Source organism: Myripristis murdjan, chromosome 4 (genome assembly GCF_902150065.1).
Source record: "Myripristis murdjan chromosome 4, fMyrMur1.1, whole genome shotgun sequence".
Lineage (NCBI taxonomy): Eukaryota > Metazoa > Chordata > Actinopteri > Holocentriformes > Holocentridae > Myripristis > Myripristis murdjan.
Genome location: NC_043983.1, coordinates 5,053,980 through 5,074,820, shown reverse-complemented (window position 1 = coordinate 5,074,820; position 20,841 = coordinate 5,053,980). Strand labels below are relative to the sequence as shown.

The 20,841-nt window shown below is 41.3% G+C and overlaps 2 protein-coding genes across 3 annotated transcripts; both read right to left on the bottom strand.

The window, feature by feature from the left end:
- Positions 1 to 3,347: 3,347 nt before the first annotated feature.
- On the bottom strand, positions 3,348 to 8,866 carry LOC115357802 (interferon-induced protein 44-like). Its single transcript, XM_030049503.1, has 8 exons — positions 8,831 to 8,866; positions 6,937 to 7,480; positions 6,283 to 6,331; positions 5,403 to 5,598; positions 5,000 to 5,152; positions 4,663 to 4,834; positions 4,287 to 4,387; positions 3,348 to 3,827 (listed from the first exon to the last, which is right to left on the bottom strand). Exons 2-8 carry the CDS (start codon positions 7,406 to 7,408, stop codon positions 3,627 to 3,629), a joined length of 1,344 nt encoding a protein of 447 aa, XP_029905363.1. The 5' UTR covers positions 7,409 to 7,480; positions 8,831 to 8,866; the 3' UTR covers positions 3,348 to 3,626.
- A 1,766-nt stretch (positions 8,867 to 10,632) lies between these two features.
- On the bottom strand, positions 10,633 to 20,556 carry ifi44g (interferon induced protein 44g). Of its 2 annotated transcripts, XM_030049501.1 has the most exons (9): positions 20,397 to 20,556; positions 19,948 to 20,171; positions 19,450 to 19,524; positions 18,579 to 18,627; positions 16,047 to 16,242; positions 15,273 to 15,425; positions 12,836 to 13,007; positions 11,889 to 11,989; positions 10,633 to 11,130 (listed from the first exon to the last, which is right to left on the bottom strand). In XM_030049501.1, exons 1-9 carry the CDS (start codon positions 20,534 to 20,536, stop codon positions 10,891 to 10,893), a joined length of 1,350 nt encoding a protein of 449 aa, XP_029905361.1. In that variant the 5' UTR covers positions 20,537 to 20,556; the 3' UTR covers positions 10,633 to 10,890. The 2 variants fall into 2 exon arrangements, with proteins under 2 accessions (XP_029905361.1, XP_029905362.1); XM_030049502.1 differs by lacking the exon at positions 19,450 to 19,524 and having other exon boundaries at positions 20,397 to 20,554.
- Between the last annotated feature and the right edge of the window lie 285 nt (positions 20,557 to 20,841).

Below are 20,841 nucleotides of genomic sequence, written 5' to 3'. Positions count from 1 at the left end.
TTTGGGTAACTGACTGATTCTTGCATTGTGTGCCATTCTGCACAGGAAATAGATATTGTGGTTAACACGAGCTACACACTGACAACAATGTTGAACAAAACAGGCCAACTGAAAAACAACTGTAAAACCAACCTCAGCAGCATCCTGAGGTTTTTGGTTTCAAACGCATTATCAAATTTATTGCAGGTTGCTTAATTAGCAACAGGCATAAAATGCATTATATGTGACAGCAGCATCAATACTCAGTTTGAGGCAGTGAACGTCAAATAGGTTTATGATAGCCAAGTGTGGATAAATGCAGGCAAGACAACAGAAGAATTTTAATCAAGAGAGTCAGACAACATTAATTGCACTCCAAACTTAATGTGATGCAGCTTTTCATGTGTCCAGTGGTAAAAAGGAAGGCTCCTTTATACAAAGATCGAGTCATGTTTATGATTATGGCTTTTATTCATTATCAAGCCTTTATGAAAGCAGAGGAATCCACAATGAACTCAAATTTTCACTCCTAAATTCAATTAAATGCATTGTTTTGATTGTGGTTTGATTGCTGTCAGTTGTAAAGATGGTTTAACTAACAGCAGGGTAACTCGGTGACTAGAGAGACTGACCTGTGACTGGAAGATCACAGGTTAGATTCCTACAACACCCTCTATATCCTGTTGAAGTGACCATGAGCAACAAACTGAAGCTCAGCTCACTAACTCTGGAGGCTGCTCTGGAAGAGTTAATCAAGTGACATACAAACTGTCTTTGACACTTTTTACATACAGTTCACTCATATCTTTTGGCCTTACATATTGAAACATTATTTGTCCAACAGATGGACAGAAAGAATTACATTTAAGTACCATTAATTTATTTATTACTATTTTATTTAAAGACTTTTTTTTGTCTTGATCTTGTATTACCTGGATCAGAATCAATTCACTGAAGAAAAAAAAAAATAAATCAGGTAAAATCTGATATAGAAAGCACAACATGATTACAGAATGCAGCTTGGCAAATAATGTTACATTAGACCAAAGAGACTTATAACCCCCATCACTCAACCCACTCCAACCTCCTGAATGATTTCAGTTAGTTAATATTTTTTATTTTACACTAATTTTCCCCAGACATCAATTGATTGTGGACTTACTGTGCCTCGAGCTCCTGAGTGGTTCGTGTTCTGCCACACCGCTTTTGATTTTGCCTTGACGCTGGCTCAGGACAAAAGAACATAACTTTAGTTTTCCTGCCAATACGCGCAGGAAATAGATACTGTGGTTACTACAGGCTGCACATTACAATCTGTTGAAAGGTTAAACAGAAAAAACACAACTGAAAAACAACTAGTTATGATACCCAGCTGTGAGGTTTTTATTTTATATTATTATCCAATAACGGGTTACATGCTCAGCAAAAAGCCCGGGGATAAGATCTTTCCCTCGTTTGGACACTATTCACTCGCTATAAGTTGCTCTAGTGTAGAATAACATTTATTACACTGATTCTTACCATGTTAAAACAACCGATAATGCCAACGAGGATGGATGGATGAGTGTGTTTTAATATTGATACTGTATGACATATTGCAGATCCACTGGTCTGCATAGTGACTCCCAAGCAGAACAGTGAGAGATTTCACTGCTATGAACAGAACCCAAAGCAAAAGTTGAAGGTAGGTATTGAAATGAATTTAAACATCATCATTTACAGTGGTGTGAAAAAGTGTTTGCCCCCTCCCTGATTTCTTATTTTTTTTTGCATGTTTGTCACACTTAAATGTTTCAGATCGTCAAACAAATTTTAATATTAGACAAAGATAACACAAGTAAACACAAAATGCAGTTTTTAAATGAAGGTTTTTATTATTAAGGGGAAAAAAAATCCAAACTTACATGGCCCTGTGTGAAAAAGTGTTTGCCCCCCCTGTTAAAACATAACTTCACTGTGGTTTATCACAGGTGAGTTCAATTTCTCTAGCCACACCTGGGCCTGATTACTGCCATACCTGTTCTCAATCAAGAAATCACTTATATAGGGCCTCTCTGACAGTGAAGTAGACCAAAAGATCCTCAAAAGCTAGACATCATGCTGAGATCCAAAGAAATTCAGGAACAAATGGGAAAGAAAGTTATTGAGATCTATCAGTCTGGAAAAGGTTACAAAGCCATTTCTAAAGCTTTGGGACTCCAGTAAACCACAGTGAGAGCCATTATTCACAAATGGCAAAAACATGGAACAGTGGTGAACCTTCCCAGGAGTGGCCAGCCGACCAAAATTACCCCAAGAGTGCAGCTACGACTCATCCAAGAGGGCACAAAAGAAGCCAGAACAACATCTAAAGAACTGCAGGCCTCACTTGCCTCAGTGAAGATCAGTGTCCATGATTCAACAATAAGAACGAGACTGGGCAAAAATGGCATCCATGGGAGAGTTCCAAGATGAAAACTACTGCTGACCAAAAAGAACACAAAGGCTAATCTCACATTTGCCAAAAACATCTTGATGATCCCCAAGACTTTTGGGAAAATATTCTGTGGACTGACGAGACAAAAGTTGAACTTTCTGGAAGGTGTGTGTCCCGTTACATCTGGCATAAAACTAACACAGCATTTCATGAAAAGAACATCATACCAACAGTCAAACATGGTGGTGGTAGTGTGATGGTCTGGGGCTGCTTTGCTGCTTCAGGACCTGGACGACTTGCCATAATTGATGGAATCATGAATTCTGCTCTCTACCAGAAAATCCTAAAAGACAATGTCCGACCATCAGTTCATGACCTCAAACTCAAGCGCACTTGGGTTATGCAGCAGGACAATGATCCAAAACACACCAGCAAGTCCACCTCTGAATGGCTTAAGAAAAACAAAATGAAGACTTTGGAGTGGCCTAGTCAAAGTCCTGACCTGAATCCTATTGAGATGCTGTGGCATGTGCATGCTCGAAAACCCTACAATGTAGCTGAATTACAACAACTCTGCAAAGATGAGTGGGCCAAAATTCCTGCACAGCACTCTAACAGACTCATTACAAGTTATCGCAAATGCCTGATTGCAGTTTTTGCTGCTAAGGGTGGCCCAACCACTTATTAGGTTTAGGGGGCAAACACTTTTTCACACAGGGCCATGTAGGTGTGGATTTTTTTTTCGCCTTAATAATAAAAACCTTCATTTAAAAACTGCATTTTGTGTTTACTTCTGTTATCTTTGTCTTATATTTAAATTTGTTTGACGATCTGAAACATTTAAGTGTGGCAAACATGCAAAAAATAAGAAATCAGGGAGGGGGCAAACACTTTTTCACACCACTGTATATCAAGTCATCACAGACATTTGAGAAAGTTATATTTCCTGGAACAACAGAACAATCAGACAGTAACAACAAACAGACATGGAATCCAAATTCTCTGTTATTTAACAGTCCCAAACTACTGACTGGAGACCAACATTTATATTACACATACCTTATCCAATCCCAAAATCCAATTAAGTAAATAAACTGCCTGATAATTAATCTTTTAAATAAAACATTACACTCTTATATATTGCAATAATTGCCAGCCAGTGTTAAATGTATTACCAACATTACATTTTTGACTCATTTACTACAACATTTCACTACATTTTAACAAGTTATTACACAACATCGATATCTTTTTTTGAGCTTGATCGGTCATTGATGTCATCAAAGTAGTTGTCAGCAAAGCGAAGCATCTGGATGATGGCACTGAGCAGCAGGATGTCACATTTCTGGTCCAGCTCCAGCTCTTCACAATAGTTCTTCACCGGAACCACGCAGGACAGCGGCACACCGAGCCGGGTGCTGGCCTCCTGGGCCTGGAACACAAAACCAACAGATTTAGTAGAGGCTTTACCTTAAAACAATCCTGGTCCCACTTGACAGAAAGCATGATGGATATGTCTGGACTTCACGTGTTCAAGCTTGTTATGGCTGGGCACTATCACACCTGATATATGATGCCACTGTTTTGCACCATTCAAAGGGTTATGGGAGCACTTGTGATGTGAACCAACTACATGTTGCAGGGCAAAGAGGTGGGACAGAAGCTGATCAGTTGCTCTGTGCTCCCCTGGGCTGCTAATCCACAAAACTGCATTCCTATCTCCCACTTCCACAGCACATACACAAAGTGCAGTGAGCCAAACTAAACAACAAAAAGTTATCATTGTTATTTTCCTTTTTGAAGTTGAGAGCTGGTAGGGTCTGCAGCATAGTAACCTCGCTAGCTACAACTAATTGTAATTTACATGAAAACAATGGGTACTAGAACTCACCATTTCCCTAATGTAGCGGCTCTTGTAAACATTTGTCAGGTCCTCTGCCACAACAGGACAGGCTTCATCCACTTTAGTCAGCAGGACCAGCTGGGGAACCCCTGTAAAACAAAAGCACAACAGGTAGAGGTGATAAGCACAACATATGGCCATGGCACCCTCCCTGTTTCCAAATGGAGAGGAAAAACCAAAACGCAGGTGATGCTCCTTAGAGTCTGGCAACATACCACCACACTCTGGTATTTTAAGTGTGTGTTGTTTCTAAAATGTGAGACATGTTGCAAATGTTGGATATCTCATTTCAGAGCCAAACTCTTCCCTGGCCCTGGCTTGCTGACTTCGCTAAGACTTTTGTGTTATGTTATGACTGACTAACCTATAAAGTTGGCCCTTCTGCGGACAGCAGCCAGCTTCTCCTCCAGCTTAGTGGGCATGATGGAGACCTTGCAGGCGTCGATGATGAAGACCACACAGTGGATCCGGTCCTTAAGTCCTGGAGAGCTGCGATAGCCGTGGGCCTCTGGATGCAGAGCAGCAGAGGGGTTGAACTGAGCCATACAGGGGAATGACAGAAAATGAGACAAAGCAGTGAGCATAGCAATTACCAATCATGAAATCAGTTTTTTGCTTCTCCTGCCATATGTTGCCACATGTTAATATTTTGTTGAAAGCCAAGAAAACATTTTATAGAGGAATGTGAGAGACAGCTGTACCTGATAACAGTCTGGAATGTGACCTTTCAGGATGTTGCCGATGTCATCCACATCAAGCCCTGCCCCTGTGCTCTCCTCCAGTCCCATGGTATCACACAAGATGATTGGCAGAGGTTTTCCCTCTCGTCCAGCTTTTACGGTGTAGGTGCGAAACTGGATGGGTGCAAAATGGTGATGTTCATCAGCTTCATAGTGCTGTTTAGAAGACCTCTGCCAGAGGAGCTCAGGCTGAGCTCCAGCTCACCAGGGGTTAGAGGATCTCTCTACACGTGTTGATATGTTAAAAGCTCTGCCTCATAAAATTCTGACACATTTTAACTGATCAGGTCACACTGAAGTGACACTGATCATACCACATTTTGAAATGAAACTCCTCAAATGCAAGTCAGTAAGAAGAACTGACCTGGGTGGTGAGGCTGGTGCCAGCGCAGCCGGCGATGGCCTGGCTGGTCACGTGACCTCTGAACACTGAGTTGATGGAGTTGAAGAAGCTGGACTTCCCAGCTCCCACCGGTCCGACGAGCAGGATCCGAGCCTGGGGCACTGAACTGTTGATGGGTTTGTACGTCTTGATACTGTTCATCAACTCATTCCTCTTTCTGTTGCAACAAGAGCAAGAGAAGTTTTTTAACTTGTTACAAAAGTAGACTTAAGTCATATGGTGGTTTGAGTTTGCTCCTCAGGACCGAAAGCCATGCTGATTTTCAGTCAGTCTGTAATCAGGACTGATTTACACCTTCAACACCAAGTAAATGCAATGAACACATTGGTACAATAGAAAACAAGCAGAACTCTGGGCCTCCAGGACCAGGATGAAAAACTCCTAATATTGTGCATACCACATAATACATAGGTTAGGCACAAGTATCACTTAATTTAATTTCAAAATTAAATGCACAAATGTTAAATAGGCTACATACAACTAAGTGGGCTATTACAGACAATAAGACACATTAATTTCATTGTAATCCAAGCTAGGACAGGCTTTTATTCCAGGTGACGTAATGCACCATGTGGCAGCCATATTCAAAGTCTGTAAAACCTAGTTTACATGCATTTATCAGTGAGGGAATGGTAATCTTTTGAATATTAACTAATGCCTGGTAAGGATTATAATAAAATGTTACCTTACACAGTATGCATAGCAAGGTATGGCAGCATGAAATGTCATGGTGCACTACATCATATTTTTGTGAAATACATGACATGGTGAGGTACAGTATATTGCAACATATTAAAGCATGACGTAACATGGCAAAGAACAGTGCATATATGCATCTTACTCAGATTCCCAGACTATGCTCCTCCAGGGCTTCTCTAGCTCCTTGCTTTCTGTGGATAGGGGAAAAAACAACTTTTATACATATAGATTTTACCCAATTTGCTGGTACTCATGAATCAGCAGTCTTCAAAGTCAAAGTGATATTTGACAGTTGACAGAAACATTTCCAGGATTACATATAAAATTAGATTGACAAATAAAAGTAATAAGACACTCAAAGCCATCAAATCACAAGTAAATTTACAATCTGTGAGACAGTCTAGGTCTACTTGTCATATTCATGTTTGTTTGCTGTGATAAACTCTCAGTCTTAGAGTTTCTTCATAGGTGAACAAAACAGATCTTCACATTCACATGATAATTACATGGAATGCAAGTCAACATCAAAGATGACTTATACATTTCTGAAGTCAGCCGTTCTGTGAGCTAATGGAGTCTGATGGTCATTTTTATGATAAAATATAAAGTAAATACTGTGATAAAGTCAGACATTATTTAAAGGGACAATGCAAGTCTCAGGTTTGAGTTTGATGTTTAGTCACAACTGAAGGTGATAAATGACAATGTTTTTATAAAATAGCACCATTCGTATTTGCATTGAGATTTGGTAAGGAATGACTAAGCATCACAATTCAGTCTTTTACACTGAACTCACCCTCGACTTGATAGACTTCACAGTCAGTTAGCTGAAGATTGTTGCCATGCATCTCTGCAGGAGGGAAGTTGTAATGGTTTCCTGGATTGCTATAGACGACTGCTTGGCTTCCATTAACAAGAGCCAGTGATTCTCCAAAATAAGGACCAGAGTTAGCTATCATTCTCACTGCCTGGTTTGAATTGATGACCTGATACTTAAGAAGAGCTTCTCCTTTGAAGGTGAAGAGAAATGCCCTGTCATCTGGTACATACTGCCCAGACTGATTAAAAGGTTTACTGGTGTATCCTCCAAAGATGTAGCCTGTGGCATTATAGCCCACTGACACTGTGGGACCCTGAAAGTCACATTGCTTGTGGAAAGCTGCACCAGTGAAACCATGGATGCTGGCTTTGTACAGCAGCTTCAGCTTGACGTGTCCCAGCTGGGAGCAGAGCGCCCTCTGCTGACGAATGGTTAGCCTGGGATTCATGGCGAATGCTGGTCTATGAAAGTTTGCAAGAATCCTGACTGTGTGAAGCCTCTGAAGTTCACTCACTGAGATCTGTGAATCCAAAACACAATTACATTCAAATGAATAGAGTGATGTTTTATCACTTGCCACTGACAGATGCATGGAAATCTGAGCAGATTCAAAAAGAGTGCACAACATGTGCTGTGGACATGTTTCAGTGTTGCTTGCTCTGTTGACTGAGAATTCCTGGAGTTTGAAAACTGCGCACTAAAAGCATTTTGTGCCACAGTTTGGTCCACATCTTGCACCAGCTGCATGGAGTGTATGGAAATGGTTCACTCAGTACTGACCACTGCCTCTAACTGTGAATAGGTGGAAATCTGAGTCCAGTTCTGGCGATAACACATCATCACAGAGGGAGCAATGCCACTGGTGACCGGCCGAGGTGGTTTCTCTCTACCCTGTGGTCACATTTTTATGTGAATACCACAGCATGAGACCTGAGATGGCTTGTCAGGCCCAGGCAGGAGAGCAGACACATGTTGTTGAATGAGACTTGAGACTGTCATGCTAAGCTGAATGAGCTGTCCTCCAGCAGAGTGCAGTTGAAACAGCTCTAACAGGCTGTGTCAGCTGTTTTCAATGTGTTGTCAAGAGATAAAGCCACTAACCTTCTTTTTCCCCAACATTCCCCATATTATCAAAGAGCTTAACAAATGTTTCATATCCGGGTTTCTAGGACATAACCACTTCAGATGGGGGTCCGTGGCTTTCATGAAATCCAAACTGAGGGTCTCTTTGAAAGCCCCTGGGTCATGCCAGTCTCCACCGTGGTCATGTTTATGCTTCTGACGTGGTCTTGTCCTTCGCCTACGTTTTGACAAGGTATTATAGATCGATTTGTGTCGTAAATATGACTAAGTCTCTTTTGTGAGGCCACGTGCAGGCTGTAGAGAACACTTTAGCACATCATCACCAACACACACACACGCACGCACGCACGCACGCACGCAAGCAGACAGGCAGGCAGGCGGAGGCTGGCGGACTTCCCCGGCATCTCCAGGCCGGTGGAGGGAAGGGGGAGGGGGTCAGTGCTGGACGCCAACATCAGCCGCTAAACCTTACGGGAGGCTCTGTCTTTTGACTTAAAACTTATACATGTTAATATTCACGTTTAATTCGCGTTAAGACATTGCCATATTTTTTTTTTTCCAGGGCAGACGCATGTCGCGCACACTCAGACAACACATTTCACTTTCAGTTTTGTTTTCTCAGAAAACTAACACGGATGAATAGTCTGCAAAACAGAACAGACACCACTGCCAATATGAAACACACTGGGGGTTCCACTTTAAAGACATTATCAAACTCCTTCATTAACAATAATAATAGGCTGATGATAATAACAACAACATTAATATACTAATACGCAGTACTCACTGGAAGGCAGGGGAGGTCGATGCACTGTGTGCTGGCTGTGTGAGGAAATGCAACAAGACGAGCAGCTTCATCCAACAGGAATGACTCAGTGGCTGATGCGAAGTAAGGAAAGAGAAATCCAGAGCCACGCCACCAGGCCGCTTACTTTTGCTTTCATTGCCCTCCTCATAATAAAACGTTCCTGTGGTTTTTCTCTTTACCTCACCCTGCTTTACACACTGACACACTTTAACATGTTTAACACCTGTCAACACTGCACATCAGTGAGATTCAGTAAAATAAAAGCATTAAATACTGCTCTAAGTAACAAATTATCACTGGATACATCATATGTCCTTAGCTCTGAGCCCTTACACTGTTATTTTTTCATCAAAGTTAACTTCATGTTTGAGTTGTGAACACATTACAGCATGTCTTAATAAATCAGAGGACATGATAATCCCACTACTCATTTTGATACATACCATTAATTTTCCATAACACATTTAGATGTTTGCCAATTACTTATAAATTGAAATTATCAGTGGTATTTTTGGTCATTTAAAATATGTTACCCTGCACTGTATTCTCACCCTGGACTGATACAGTGCACATCTGATCATGAAAATACACAAGGACAGAGGACATTACATTTTCTGAGTTTCTGTCAGGGACTGATTTTGCTTCCATTTATTTTTGGAATAAGCAAGTTTAAAAAGAAAGCACGCATGATTCAGAGGATTCAGAGCATAACATAATGAAGTCTTCATTAAAAGACGTGTTTCAGTTGTGGCCCTCGATAGATGCTAATACCACACTGGGACAAGTCAGACAAATTAAGAAGCAAAGTAAGGTAGGGTACTTTATTTGTACCCATAGGTATATTTGAGTAGAGATAATGATTTAGATGGGATCTAAACTACTAAGGGCCAGGATGTGTATTTAGTGACTACCTAGTTTGTACCATGACAACAGCTGGACTTGGACCTTGGATACAGCTTTGGTTTGCTACTTTCTCTTGCAGGGAGAGGCTGTCCCACACAATACCTGAGTAGCAAAAAGTGCTGTACACCTTGGGATTTTGACAGCGCTGTAGGAGTGTCACTCATGCACCATAACAACGTGAGAGTTGAGGTAATCAGCTCTTCAGAATATTGCACGAGGTCGAGCTGCATCTGGTCATCTCTGCAATCTGTGCAGCAACGCACCAACACGTTCAAACTCCCTGATGCAGAATTTAGCAAGTACCTGATGTTGTTTTGCATGACCTGCTTTCAGTTTTGAAGACAGGCCACTGTACCTGGCAGGACACACACACACACACACACACACAAAGGGGGTTACATGGACCATCTGCGTCTGTGAGAGTATGTAATGAAAGCGTTGGTTAACGTTGGTTAATGTTTCCTTCTTCATGATCCAAGAAAAACATCCTGTGCTGATAAAGTTTAGTGAGTGAAGTCGACAGCGGGTGAGGAGGTTCAGTCTGCAGAGATACACACAAGATGCTGTGATACACAGAGGGCAGGATTTGCGATAAACATCATACAGTCAAACTTGGGTCTCAGTGTCCTGGAGACCTTTAAAACCTCCTGCAGTTCTTCTAGTTCAGAGTTAGCAGTAATGCAATAAGATATGCAAAAAGAAAAAGCTAAACACTGCAGATATAGGCATCCTCAAATGAATTTACAGACACATTTCAACAAATATTGAAAGAGGGGAAGTCCCACTGGTGTATTGTTTATGTTAGTTAAGGAGTGTGTTGTTAGCATGGGTCACAGAGGACAAATGAAGGCGAGAGACACCACAAACAACTCTGTAGACACAACTTTAATAAAACAGGCCAGTCACTGGTGCTGAGTTAACATAAAAAAAAAAATAGTAATATTAAAAATGGGTTATCTAGACTCAAGGTGGGTTAACATAGAAAACTGAACCGAAACCTGAAACAAGAGGAAATGTATATTCTGTCAGTGCAGAAAATAGAAATGTTATTTTCAGCTCTGCAGTAGGGAGGAAAAATAGAATTAAATCTTTAAAATGTGAACATCACCAGACACTCCCGGATCAATTTTTCGAATTCACCAAACTTTATCAACTCCACCATTTAGCATTAAGTTGTTGGTTGCTGGTAATTTGCCGCTCTGCTGCTCTGTGGCTGTGCTGTCCAGGAAGAAGAGGTCAACGTACTGCAGGATGTGGTTGACTGCGCTCAGCAGCAGCACGTCCGTGTCCAAATCCACGTCCAGCTCCGCCGAGTAGTTCTTCACCGGGACGATGTAGGAGGTGGCCATACCCAGCAGAGTTGCAGCTTTACCCATCTATAAAAACACACACACACACACACACACACACACACACACGCCTATAAGGGTGTATTGCAAAGGATTATGGATATAAAAAGAGGGGCGCTGATGAATGGAGAGCTGAGCGCTGTAAAATGCACATCAGATGTGAGAGGAAGCAGACAAATCTAAAATGACATTTGTCTATAATTTACTGTATGTCATGTTTAGAATATTTTATGAATGCTAAATATTACCGTATGCATTATGTGAGTGAGCATTATGTGTTTTCAAATCATATGCTGTAAATTAAGGCTGGGTGATAAATTTATATTAAATTGATATCATGATTTGAGACTAGATATCCTGGATTATTATCTGGGATGGGATTATGGATATAATAGCATGATATGAGATAAATGTTGTTTTAAAGGCTGCATTACAGTAAAAGGATATAACTTTCTAAATTTATTAGGCTGTTCAAGCTGTTCTATTATTTGTCTCTACCTGCTTGGTCATCACATCCACATTATGATTGTTTAAGAAAAAGTGCATTGTGTAAATATTTAGTGAAATCAACAATAGTCAACCGTATAATGTGGTCACAATTTTCACAGAGGCGTTTGGTTGTAAATATTGTGAGATTTCACTCTGATCACTTTGCCCAACCTCACTGTAAATATGGATCTAGATGGAAAGGCTAGTGTTGTGAGAAATTAGGCATTTACAGACTTCTGACAATTTTTTTTTTTATAATTAAAGCTTTAATCTGCATGTAGCTTCTTCTGCCCTACCATTTGCTGAACACCGCAGCTGTTGTAAACCTGGGTGAGATCGTTGGCTGTTTCCGGGCAAATCTTGTCCACATGTGTCAGCAGGGCCACCTGGTGCACACCTAGAGCAGGAAATGAGACGCTGACATGATGGAGGTCCATCGCACCATGAGAGATCCATCGACTGAAAGGCCTTTGCTTACAAAATGTAACATTTTGAATGGGTCGAAATGTAATATTGCTATTTTTCAGATATGTGTTTTAGTATCAAAAAGTTTCATACAATCTACCCAACAGTCCCAAACACCAGTTCCCTACCAACATCAATAGGATTTGGTCTTTCAGCCATGAGTCATAAAATGCAGTCACACTCAATACAACAGTTAACACATAGCAGAATCCAAATCTTCACACACAGAACAGGAAATATGTTGTAGGTTACTTTGAAGTTTTGATTGTTGCTATGGTAACCAATAACAAAATCAGTATTTGAATCCTTTTTTCTTTTGGGGGAAGGTAAATGGCAGGTGGCAATACAGTATGGGAAAAACATCAAACTGCGCGATGGAGCCGGCAGGATGGCAGAAACACTACAGGACAATGGGTTGCTATGGTGATGTTGTATTGTTGCGATATTACCACAGACAGTGGTTGCAAATGAAAGTGTTTATATCACCTTGGGACTTCAGATACTGCATTCAGGATGCTGTTGCACCTGGATTATCACCCTTTCACCTTCCAAATCTGCCATATTTTCTGTTTTGTGATGTACTACATACCATCAGGTCGTAAACTGCATTGCGGAGGACGGCAAAAAGTTAAAATATTGGACTGTTACATAACCTACATTTTCTCCCTCTCTGTCGCTCTATTCATAATTGAACCGTCAGGCTGCATTTTACATACTAATATTGGAGACTGTATATACATAGGTAAGTGTTCTCGGTGCCTGCTGGTCCCATGCTTACCCAGGTCACTGATGTGGTTTCGGAGCTGCCTGAAGGTGGCGCTGAGGCTCTGAGGGTAGGTCAGGACTTTGGAGGCGTCCACCACAAAAACCACACAGTGGATCTTGTCTTGAAGGCTCGGCTTCTTCACGTAGCCTGCAGTCTCTGACCTCACCGGCTGCTCTGGGCTGAACTGGAGGAGGCGAGCAAAGAGACTGAGCATCCAGATGTCAAATCAAACTAACGTTTGATCTGCAACTATCTTCTGGTCATACGCCTATTCCTCTAAGTTTGACACTTTGGTTTTTGATTTCAATCCTTTAAAATCCTTTAAAATGATACTTCCCCTGCAATGCATAATTTTTGCATCAAGTTTTTGTTTTACAAAACCCTCTTATGCGCGGTCTAGAAGTAAGCATGCACAAGCACAACCGTCCAAGCTGTTCATCCAGCGAAACACACACACACACACACGTGTCTGCACGCTTCATAGCCGCAAATGAGAAGACTTTCCAGAAGTCGTCTTTGCAGCAAGATTTGATTGAAAATACAGTGTTTAAGTACTGGGTGTATGACTGCATACAAGAGGCTTGGATTACACAGCATGATAATTTTGATAGTGATGCTGATTTAAAACCATACAATTACAGCCCCAGTTTTCCATTGGATCAGAACAGAATATACGTTTACCATGAAGGCTTGCAGGGTAAAACTTTTTTTGTTGGTTCAGGGCAGCACACGGTGAGTACCTGGTACAAAAATTATGCATTTTGTATGAAGTATCCCTTTAAGCTGATGTCAGTAAACTGCACACAGCACATTTAAGTTTACCAACTTGGATGGTCTCCAATACTTTCCACTGAACAAAACCAAAGAGATGAAAGAGGAAATCATTCAACATTTAGGATACACTTAATGATTTCAGACCCTTGAAATGAAATGACAGACTGTCACTGGTGACAGCACTGGGCACTAGATGGCGATGTTGGTTGCTCCCTCTTGCTTCGCCATTTAGGTCATGTGATCTGGGGCTTGCAGTTAGGTTTTGCTTTCAGCTGAAACACTGTTAGGTTTCACTGTTGCGTTGCCCTCCTGTGGTGGCCCATCATCTTTTCAGAAGCAGCAGCCCTACCAAGTGAAAACATGAATACTAAAGTGTGTGTGTGTGTGTGTGTGTGTGTGTGTGTGTGTGTGTTCTGATCATTTTGCTCGTCAACTTTTTCCCATGTTTTTGAAAGAAAGCAAGTGAATTTGTTCAGGTTTCCAAGGTTTCAAAAAAACATCTGATTGGGTTGTGGGGGTCCTATGTTGAGGAAGGCAAGGCCCTAGGTCAGGGGTCCCCAAACTTTTTCCTGTGAGGGCCACATAACATTTCCCTTCTCTGATGGGGGGCCGGGGTCAGTTTGTAACAGAAAAAGTGTGACCATCGCAGGGGTGCCTAAATGTAAACATTGATTGTTTTCCAGAAAGCCACACATAACCAAATACTAATAACCCTTTCCGGGATCTTCACAGAAAAAAAACTCAGGAAATAAATAATAACACTATTAATTAAATAAATTACACTATTAATGAAATCAATAAAAATCAAATAACCCTCTCTGGGTTCTTCACAGAAAAAGTAAAGTCAGGAAATAAATAGCACTATTTGTGAAATAAATAATAACCAAATAACCCTCTCTGGGTTCTTCACAGAAAAAAAAGTCCATGGAACATTAACTTTCTGTTGTGCCGTGCACAATCTTAACAGGTAAAAGTTCAGCTTAGTTGTCAGAGCAGAATCTCTTACTTAAATGCAGGGATGGTTTTTGCTATGGGCAGTGTGGGCAACCGCCCAGGGCGCAATCTACTTGGGGGCGCATGAGAAAAAAAAATCGCCAGTTTTCTAGACTACCGTATTGACCCGCACATGCCATCAGTACCATCAGTCGGCATCAGGCGGGCCGGCGGGCCGGCCGCAGCACCGGCCGGTACCGCGGCCACCCGGTCTGGTCTGCCAGATCTGACAGGTGAGCGGCTTAATGCCGGCCAGTGCCGGCTCGCCTGGTGCCGACTGATGCTGCCCCGGTTGGAGTAGGCCTAGTAACATGAAAGGGCGCAAGCCAGTAATTTCGCCTAGAGCGGCAACATAGGCAGAACCGCCACTGCTTAAATGACTCATATGAGCAGTCTCTCAAAGTTCTTGTGTTCCTTCCTTATAATCCTTTTGTAGGTTCCAGTAGGCTTGTCACGTTCTATGCGTGTATTAGTCTCGAACGGGTGGCCAGACTGAAAAAAAAAAATCATAATGCGTCTCTGCGGCCCGCGGGCCGTAGTTTGGGGACCACTGCCCTAGGTGCTTTGCCTGATTGAAAAATAATCAGGAGATTAATTGATTTAAAAAGTCATCAGTTACAGCCCTAGTCGTGATAAAGTCAAACTCAACAACAAAACATTTTAAGAACATGATCCTGCTCACCTTGTGTCCCTCAGGTGTGTGGCCTTTAATGACAGACAGGGCATCATGTAGGGTCAGTCCAGTCATCTCTGCCTCGCCCAGACCCATAACATCACACAGGATCAGCCCAGTGCAGCCCTCTCTCTTCTGGCCTCGAATGGTGAAGGACTGCAGCTGGCCAGAAAAACAAGAAACTTCACCTGATGTTCCTCCACTACAGCTCTCCATCCTCTGAGGTGCAACACAACCGATCCAGTGAAAACTGAAGCTCAAGGGTTAAGGCACAATATGAATGAAGAGTAAGTAACAGTGTAAAGGTAAACATATGACACAACTCCAGAAATCTAGTCCTAGGATGACACCATGTGAACATTTTTCCTAATTGATTCCAGTATCATTATGGTAGCATGATGTGAAACTTTATTGATCGATGTGGTGAAATTCTGTTTTCTCTAACCTCCCCTCACTTGCAGGTTTGCACATTATCGAAGTTATTTACAGACCTTAAAGTCATGGTAAATTAATAAAACCCACTTTATTACAGTTAGTGACTTTTGAGAACTCTCAAATCCTGGTGGTTGAAGAAGACAGTACTCAAGAATAATACCCAATAATAAGAATTTGGCTTTGGCTGAAACCTGCAGGTACAGATTGAGCATCTTGCTGAAAGGCAATTAAGAACATCTCCATTGTATGTTGAACTTAATATTTACGTAATAATGCCCCCCAAAAGATCAGGTACACTGATTTGTAAATGAACTCTGCAAATGTCTCAGTCCATTTATAACTTCATACCTTCTTAGTCAAGCTGCCCGAGGAGGAGCCCACCATGGCACGGTTGGAGACTCTTCCATCAAACACCGACTGGACTGAACTGATGAAGCTGGATTTCCCAGAGCCGACGGGGCCAAGGAGGAGAACCCGGGCCTGAGGCGCCTCCTCGCACTTTGTCCTGTAGGAGCTGATGCTCTGCATCAGGCTCTCCCTCTGCCTAAGTTTCAATATTTTGAGGATTACAGAAGATTCTTTTGTTTTACATTCACACCTACACAATTAAAGGTCTATGGAAGGACATTAAGATATAAATGTAAGTTTAGGACATGGACATGTAATAATGGAGTGGGGTAGGGAATAGGGTTTGATTTATATTTTGAAAGACTGTCATGTTGTCCTCGTTTTCATATTAAGAGTCTCTTCCTTTCTCTAGCATTTAGCAGGTTCAGTTTGGGCCTCACCCTGGCTGTTCAGTGTCATAATGTTCACCATGCTACTTTAGTCTGCACATCTAACTTGCTGTTCAGCCAACAGGCAACATCGGATCCACACAGATAAAACACCCACCTCCCTGCTAATCAACTGTCTGGAAAAATGCCATCACTACTCGCACAAGGGTGTGTGGCCTTTCTAAATGAACCTTTATTTCTTTTGTACCTTTTATTCTTGAGACTGGATGGGTAATCCTGGGTTGTTGTTGTTTCAATGTCTTATGTTTCAACATGAGTGAACTAATGTTGAAGACACAACAGTGAATTAATATTGAATTAAGAATTAACATCACAAGTTTCAATGTCATTGAAACAACATCACAATATCAACAACATCACAATATCAACGTTGATTCGCTTTGCAAAATCAAAACCAAATTCAACATTGATTCACCCATGAGTTATGATGTTGATTCAGTGTTGAATAAATGTTAAAATGCCAGCTGGGTGGAAGAGGCCAATAGGTTGAATCAACATACAGATCTTGTTTATATTTCAACGTTGATTTATTGATAGGTTGTCAACGTTTCCGCAATTGTTAGCTTTATATATTATTTCAACATTGTTTCAATGTAGAAACAACAACTGACATGTTTTAAATTATATTTCAATGTTGAACGTCAGTTGAATGCCAGCTGGGACAAATGCAAGCAACAAATGCAAGCAATTGTTATGTTTTACACACTGACACTCACCAAGTCTGGGCTCAAAATGGTGACATTATATGTAATAAATTAAGGGCGTTGCTTCCAATTTCCAGACTGTGGCCAAATTTAGGTTCACACCCAAATCACATATGTACTCAATGTGACCAAGATCTGTGCACAGCTGGTTAATACCAGCTGGCATGAGTGTGTGCACCAGGTTGAACTGAAAGACAGGCTGAGCCAGTCAAAGGTGCCACAATGGAGTTACCAGTCATGACAAGTCGCCTTTAGCAAGTCATTTGTATGCACTTCCATTCCCTCCACTGATATTTCTGTTGCCCTACAACAGGGTTCCCTAACCCAGTCCTCAATGGCCCCCTGTCCTGCAGGTTTTGGTTTCAACTCTGCTCTTGCACACCTGACCCAATTAAGGCCCACGCATTTTCCTGCATACCCTGTTCAGGTAGATCTGCTTCAACCAATCAGCATGAAGCCCTTAAATGGATCAGGTGTGAAAGAGCAGAGCTGCAACATAAACCTGCAGGACAGGGGGTCCTTGAGGACTGGGTTGGGGAACCCTGCCCTACAACCTTAAATACATACATACATGCAGTGAACTGCAACTGCAAAGGTTTGGCAAATCATGCATTTTTTTATTATTATTATTATTATTATTATTATTATTTTGCTGCTTATTGTTTGTCATCAGGGTCAGAAATAACAGAGGCCCAAGGAAAAATGCATGTGAATGTTCATGATGCCTTTGAGGACAACAAATGTTTTAGAGCTGCAACTAATGATAATTTTCATCATCTGATACTCTGGCGATTATTTTCTTGATTAATCGACTAGTTGTTTGGTCCATAAAATGTCAGAAAATGGTGAAAATTGTTCACAATTTACCAAAGGTGATGTCCTCAAATGTCATGTTTTGTCCCAACCAACTGTCCACCACCAAAATATATTTAGTTGACTATCACAGAGGAATAAAAGAAACCCGAAAATATTGACAACTGAGAAGCTGAAATCAGATATTTTTTTTTCCTCTTATAAATGACTGAAATTGATCAATTGTCAGATTATTTGATTAGACATTGCAACTCTAAAATGCTCCTATGATTAGGAGTGCCCTTTTTATATTTCACCTCATCAAACTGGTTATTGTTACTAATGTAAATTTTTTTTGGTTGATGTTATTGGATTGAACTGAGTTTAAAAAAAAAAAAAAATAAATTAAAAAAAAAAATTGAGGACTACACTCACTTCAGTTGCCCAAGGTAATTTCCCAGCCTCTTAAAAGTCAGTGTAATAATTATGTATAAATATTTTTTGCAGTTTTGAACTCTTTTAATGGCTAGCTATATGTATGTGTGGTCAAAACTATAGTTGTGAAATATACAGAGAACAAGGCTCACTCTTCTGTCCACTGCACTCGTCTCCATGGAGATTCAAGCTTCCGATTGCCTGTTGAAGAGGTGACGTTTTAATGAAACATCCACTGTCTGAAAAATGTGACACATTTCCTGGCAAAGTCAAATGCATGAAAATAAAGTAGACAACTGAATCTTAAAATCTGTGTCAAACACATCCGTACCCCAGCTATTGGATGGAAAATGGAAACTATAACCTCTTTAAGCAAAAAGGCATCATTTAAGCTCTGGAAAACAGGAAATCTCAAACTCAGGTATAGGCTGAGATGAGCCGGGTTGAGGGAAAGTGCTTTTATAATAAAGTAAAGAACAATGCTTGGCTACAAAATACCTCCTGGACTATTTCTGAAAAGCAAAGCGTGATAGTGCAAGACAATCTGAGGTGGTGTTTTCCTTTAAAGACCCCATGAAATGAACTGACTTTGTTGATTTGATGTATTTCCTGTTGAAAGGGGATGTTTGCAGGGGCGCCTCCAGAAATTTTTTGTAGGGGTGGCCAGATGGGGCCACTCAAAATCTTGGGGTGGCACACCAAAACTAAAAGCCATAATTTTTTTTACAACAGTTATTATACTGTTGTAGTTTACAGGCTAAGCCTCTGCTGCTCCCCTGTCGGCTCTCACTAAGAATGGAATAAGAATGGATATCTGTGGACTTTCTCCTCATTGTCTGCAAATTGACATAACATATACAAGCAGCAGCTAATTTTAGCTAGCTACTAACTCAGTTCGACATGTCAAAAAATAAGTCAAAAAGCTGCTGTAACAGGTGCTGTAACAGCACCATTTGGCACTTAAAAAGCACGTCACAACGCATACCCCCCCCTCTTTTACTAAAGAAATTTATGACTACTCACTGGTAGTCTTCTCCATCTTCTCTCTTAACTCCTTTTGAGATCGGTGACTGGGCAGGCGCACGCGCCTAATTTGATCTGAAGGGACAGGTGGATGAATGGATGTGTAAGGATTTGTGAGGGTTTTATTATATTTATATTTATATTTATATTCCTTTCTTTATTTTTCTTGACTAATTGCTCTTTTTACTGTACACTTTGAGTAGGAGTTGTTATTGTAACAAAAAGTAATTTCCCCCTGGGGATCAATAAAGTATTCTGATTCTGATTCTGATTAGTTGAAATTTTAATTTACACCCACTAGTGCAGGATGATACACTGTTTAAGATGCTCTGTTTTACAGGGACTAGAAGTCATGTGAGGTCATTTCATGGGGACTTGAAAAGTTGTTCAGCTTTTCTTTCACTCACAGCATAGTCACATTTTAGAAGATGCAGTTATCTGAGCAATGATCATCAGGTAACTCTTATTCACACAAGAACTGTATGTTGATCGTAATACCTTCAAATGGAAAGCCCGGTGTGCTCTCCTGTTTCTTGGATGCATTTTTTTCTTTAGCAGATCTGTTCGCAGAGGTCAGCAGCGCAGTGGACAAAGGAGTGGCAGTCAGCTTCGGCTCTGAGCTGATGTTTTCACTGGAGGCACCAATGCTGAAGAGCGGTGGACCTGGGACGGGGCTCGCAGCGGAGGCAAGAATGGAGGGTTTACTAAATGAAAAGGCCATGCTGAGGAGGGATAAGAAACATCCATGTGGATCAGAGGAGAAGCAGCATGTGCATTTGCTGGTAGTGAAAATCCTGAGTAGGCCTAGGATGTCAGTCCAATATTTCTTAAATTTTCCTATTGGACTGAACGATATGAAGACCAATCCGATACGCACATTAACTGGATTGAATTTCCAAGCGCAACAAACGGTGCAAAAAAGTAAAGAGATGGTGATATCGACCTACCCGGTTGTGCAGAAGTGCCTCTGGATCGCAAACGCCGCTGTCAGACGGAGAGAACTGCGGCTTGGTGAAGAGTTTGCAGCATCAACAACAGGGGTGTTGCTGTTCTGACGAAACGAAAGTGAAACTATCCCAGACTCCATGGAGGAAGTGTGGATGGACACAAATCACTCTCGCCTGACCAAATCACAAGTTCATGTATGTCAAACTTCCTTGTGTACACACACACACACACACACACACACACACACACACACACACACACACACACACACACACACTTACATGCATAAATACATAAATGTTCACGTCCCTCTCCCAGCCAATCAGCTCCCTGCCTGTTCTCCTGTCCACACACCTGTCTCTGACTCTGATCAGTTGAATTTATATTTCAGTTTTCCACCATGTTCCCAGCTCTTGTCTGCACCAGTTTGTGACTTTGTAACTG

Coding starts and splice junctions, on each gene's coding strand:
- ifi44g (XM_030049501.1), bottom strand. CDS start 20,536: ATGGAGTCTGGGATAGTTTCACTTTCGTTTCGTCAGAACAGCAACACC. Junction 16,243..18,578: donor CGAGTGCAGTGGACAGAAGA/GTGAGCCTTGTT, acceptor ATTGAAACTTAG/GCAGAGGGAGAGCCTGATGC. Junction 11,131..11,888: donor GCTGCGGTGTTCAGCAAATG/GTAGGGCAGAAG, acceptor GTGTTTTTATAG/ATGGGTAAAGCTGCAACTCT.
- LOC115357802 (XM_030049503.1), bottom strand. CDS start 7,408: ATGAATCCCAGGCTAACCATTCGTCAGCAGAGGGCGCTCTGCTCCCAG. Junction 5,599..6,282: donor AGCATAGTCTGGGAATCTGA/GTAAGATGCATA, acceptor TTGTTGCAACAG/AAAGAGGAATGAGTTGATGA. Junction 4,388..4,662: donor CAGAAGGGCCAACTTTATAG/GTTAGTCAGTCA, acceptor TTTGTTTTACAG/GGGTTCCCCAGCTGGTCCTG.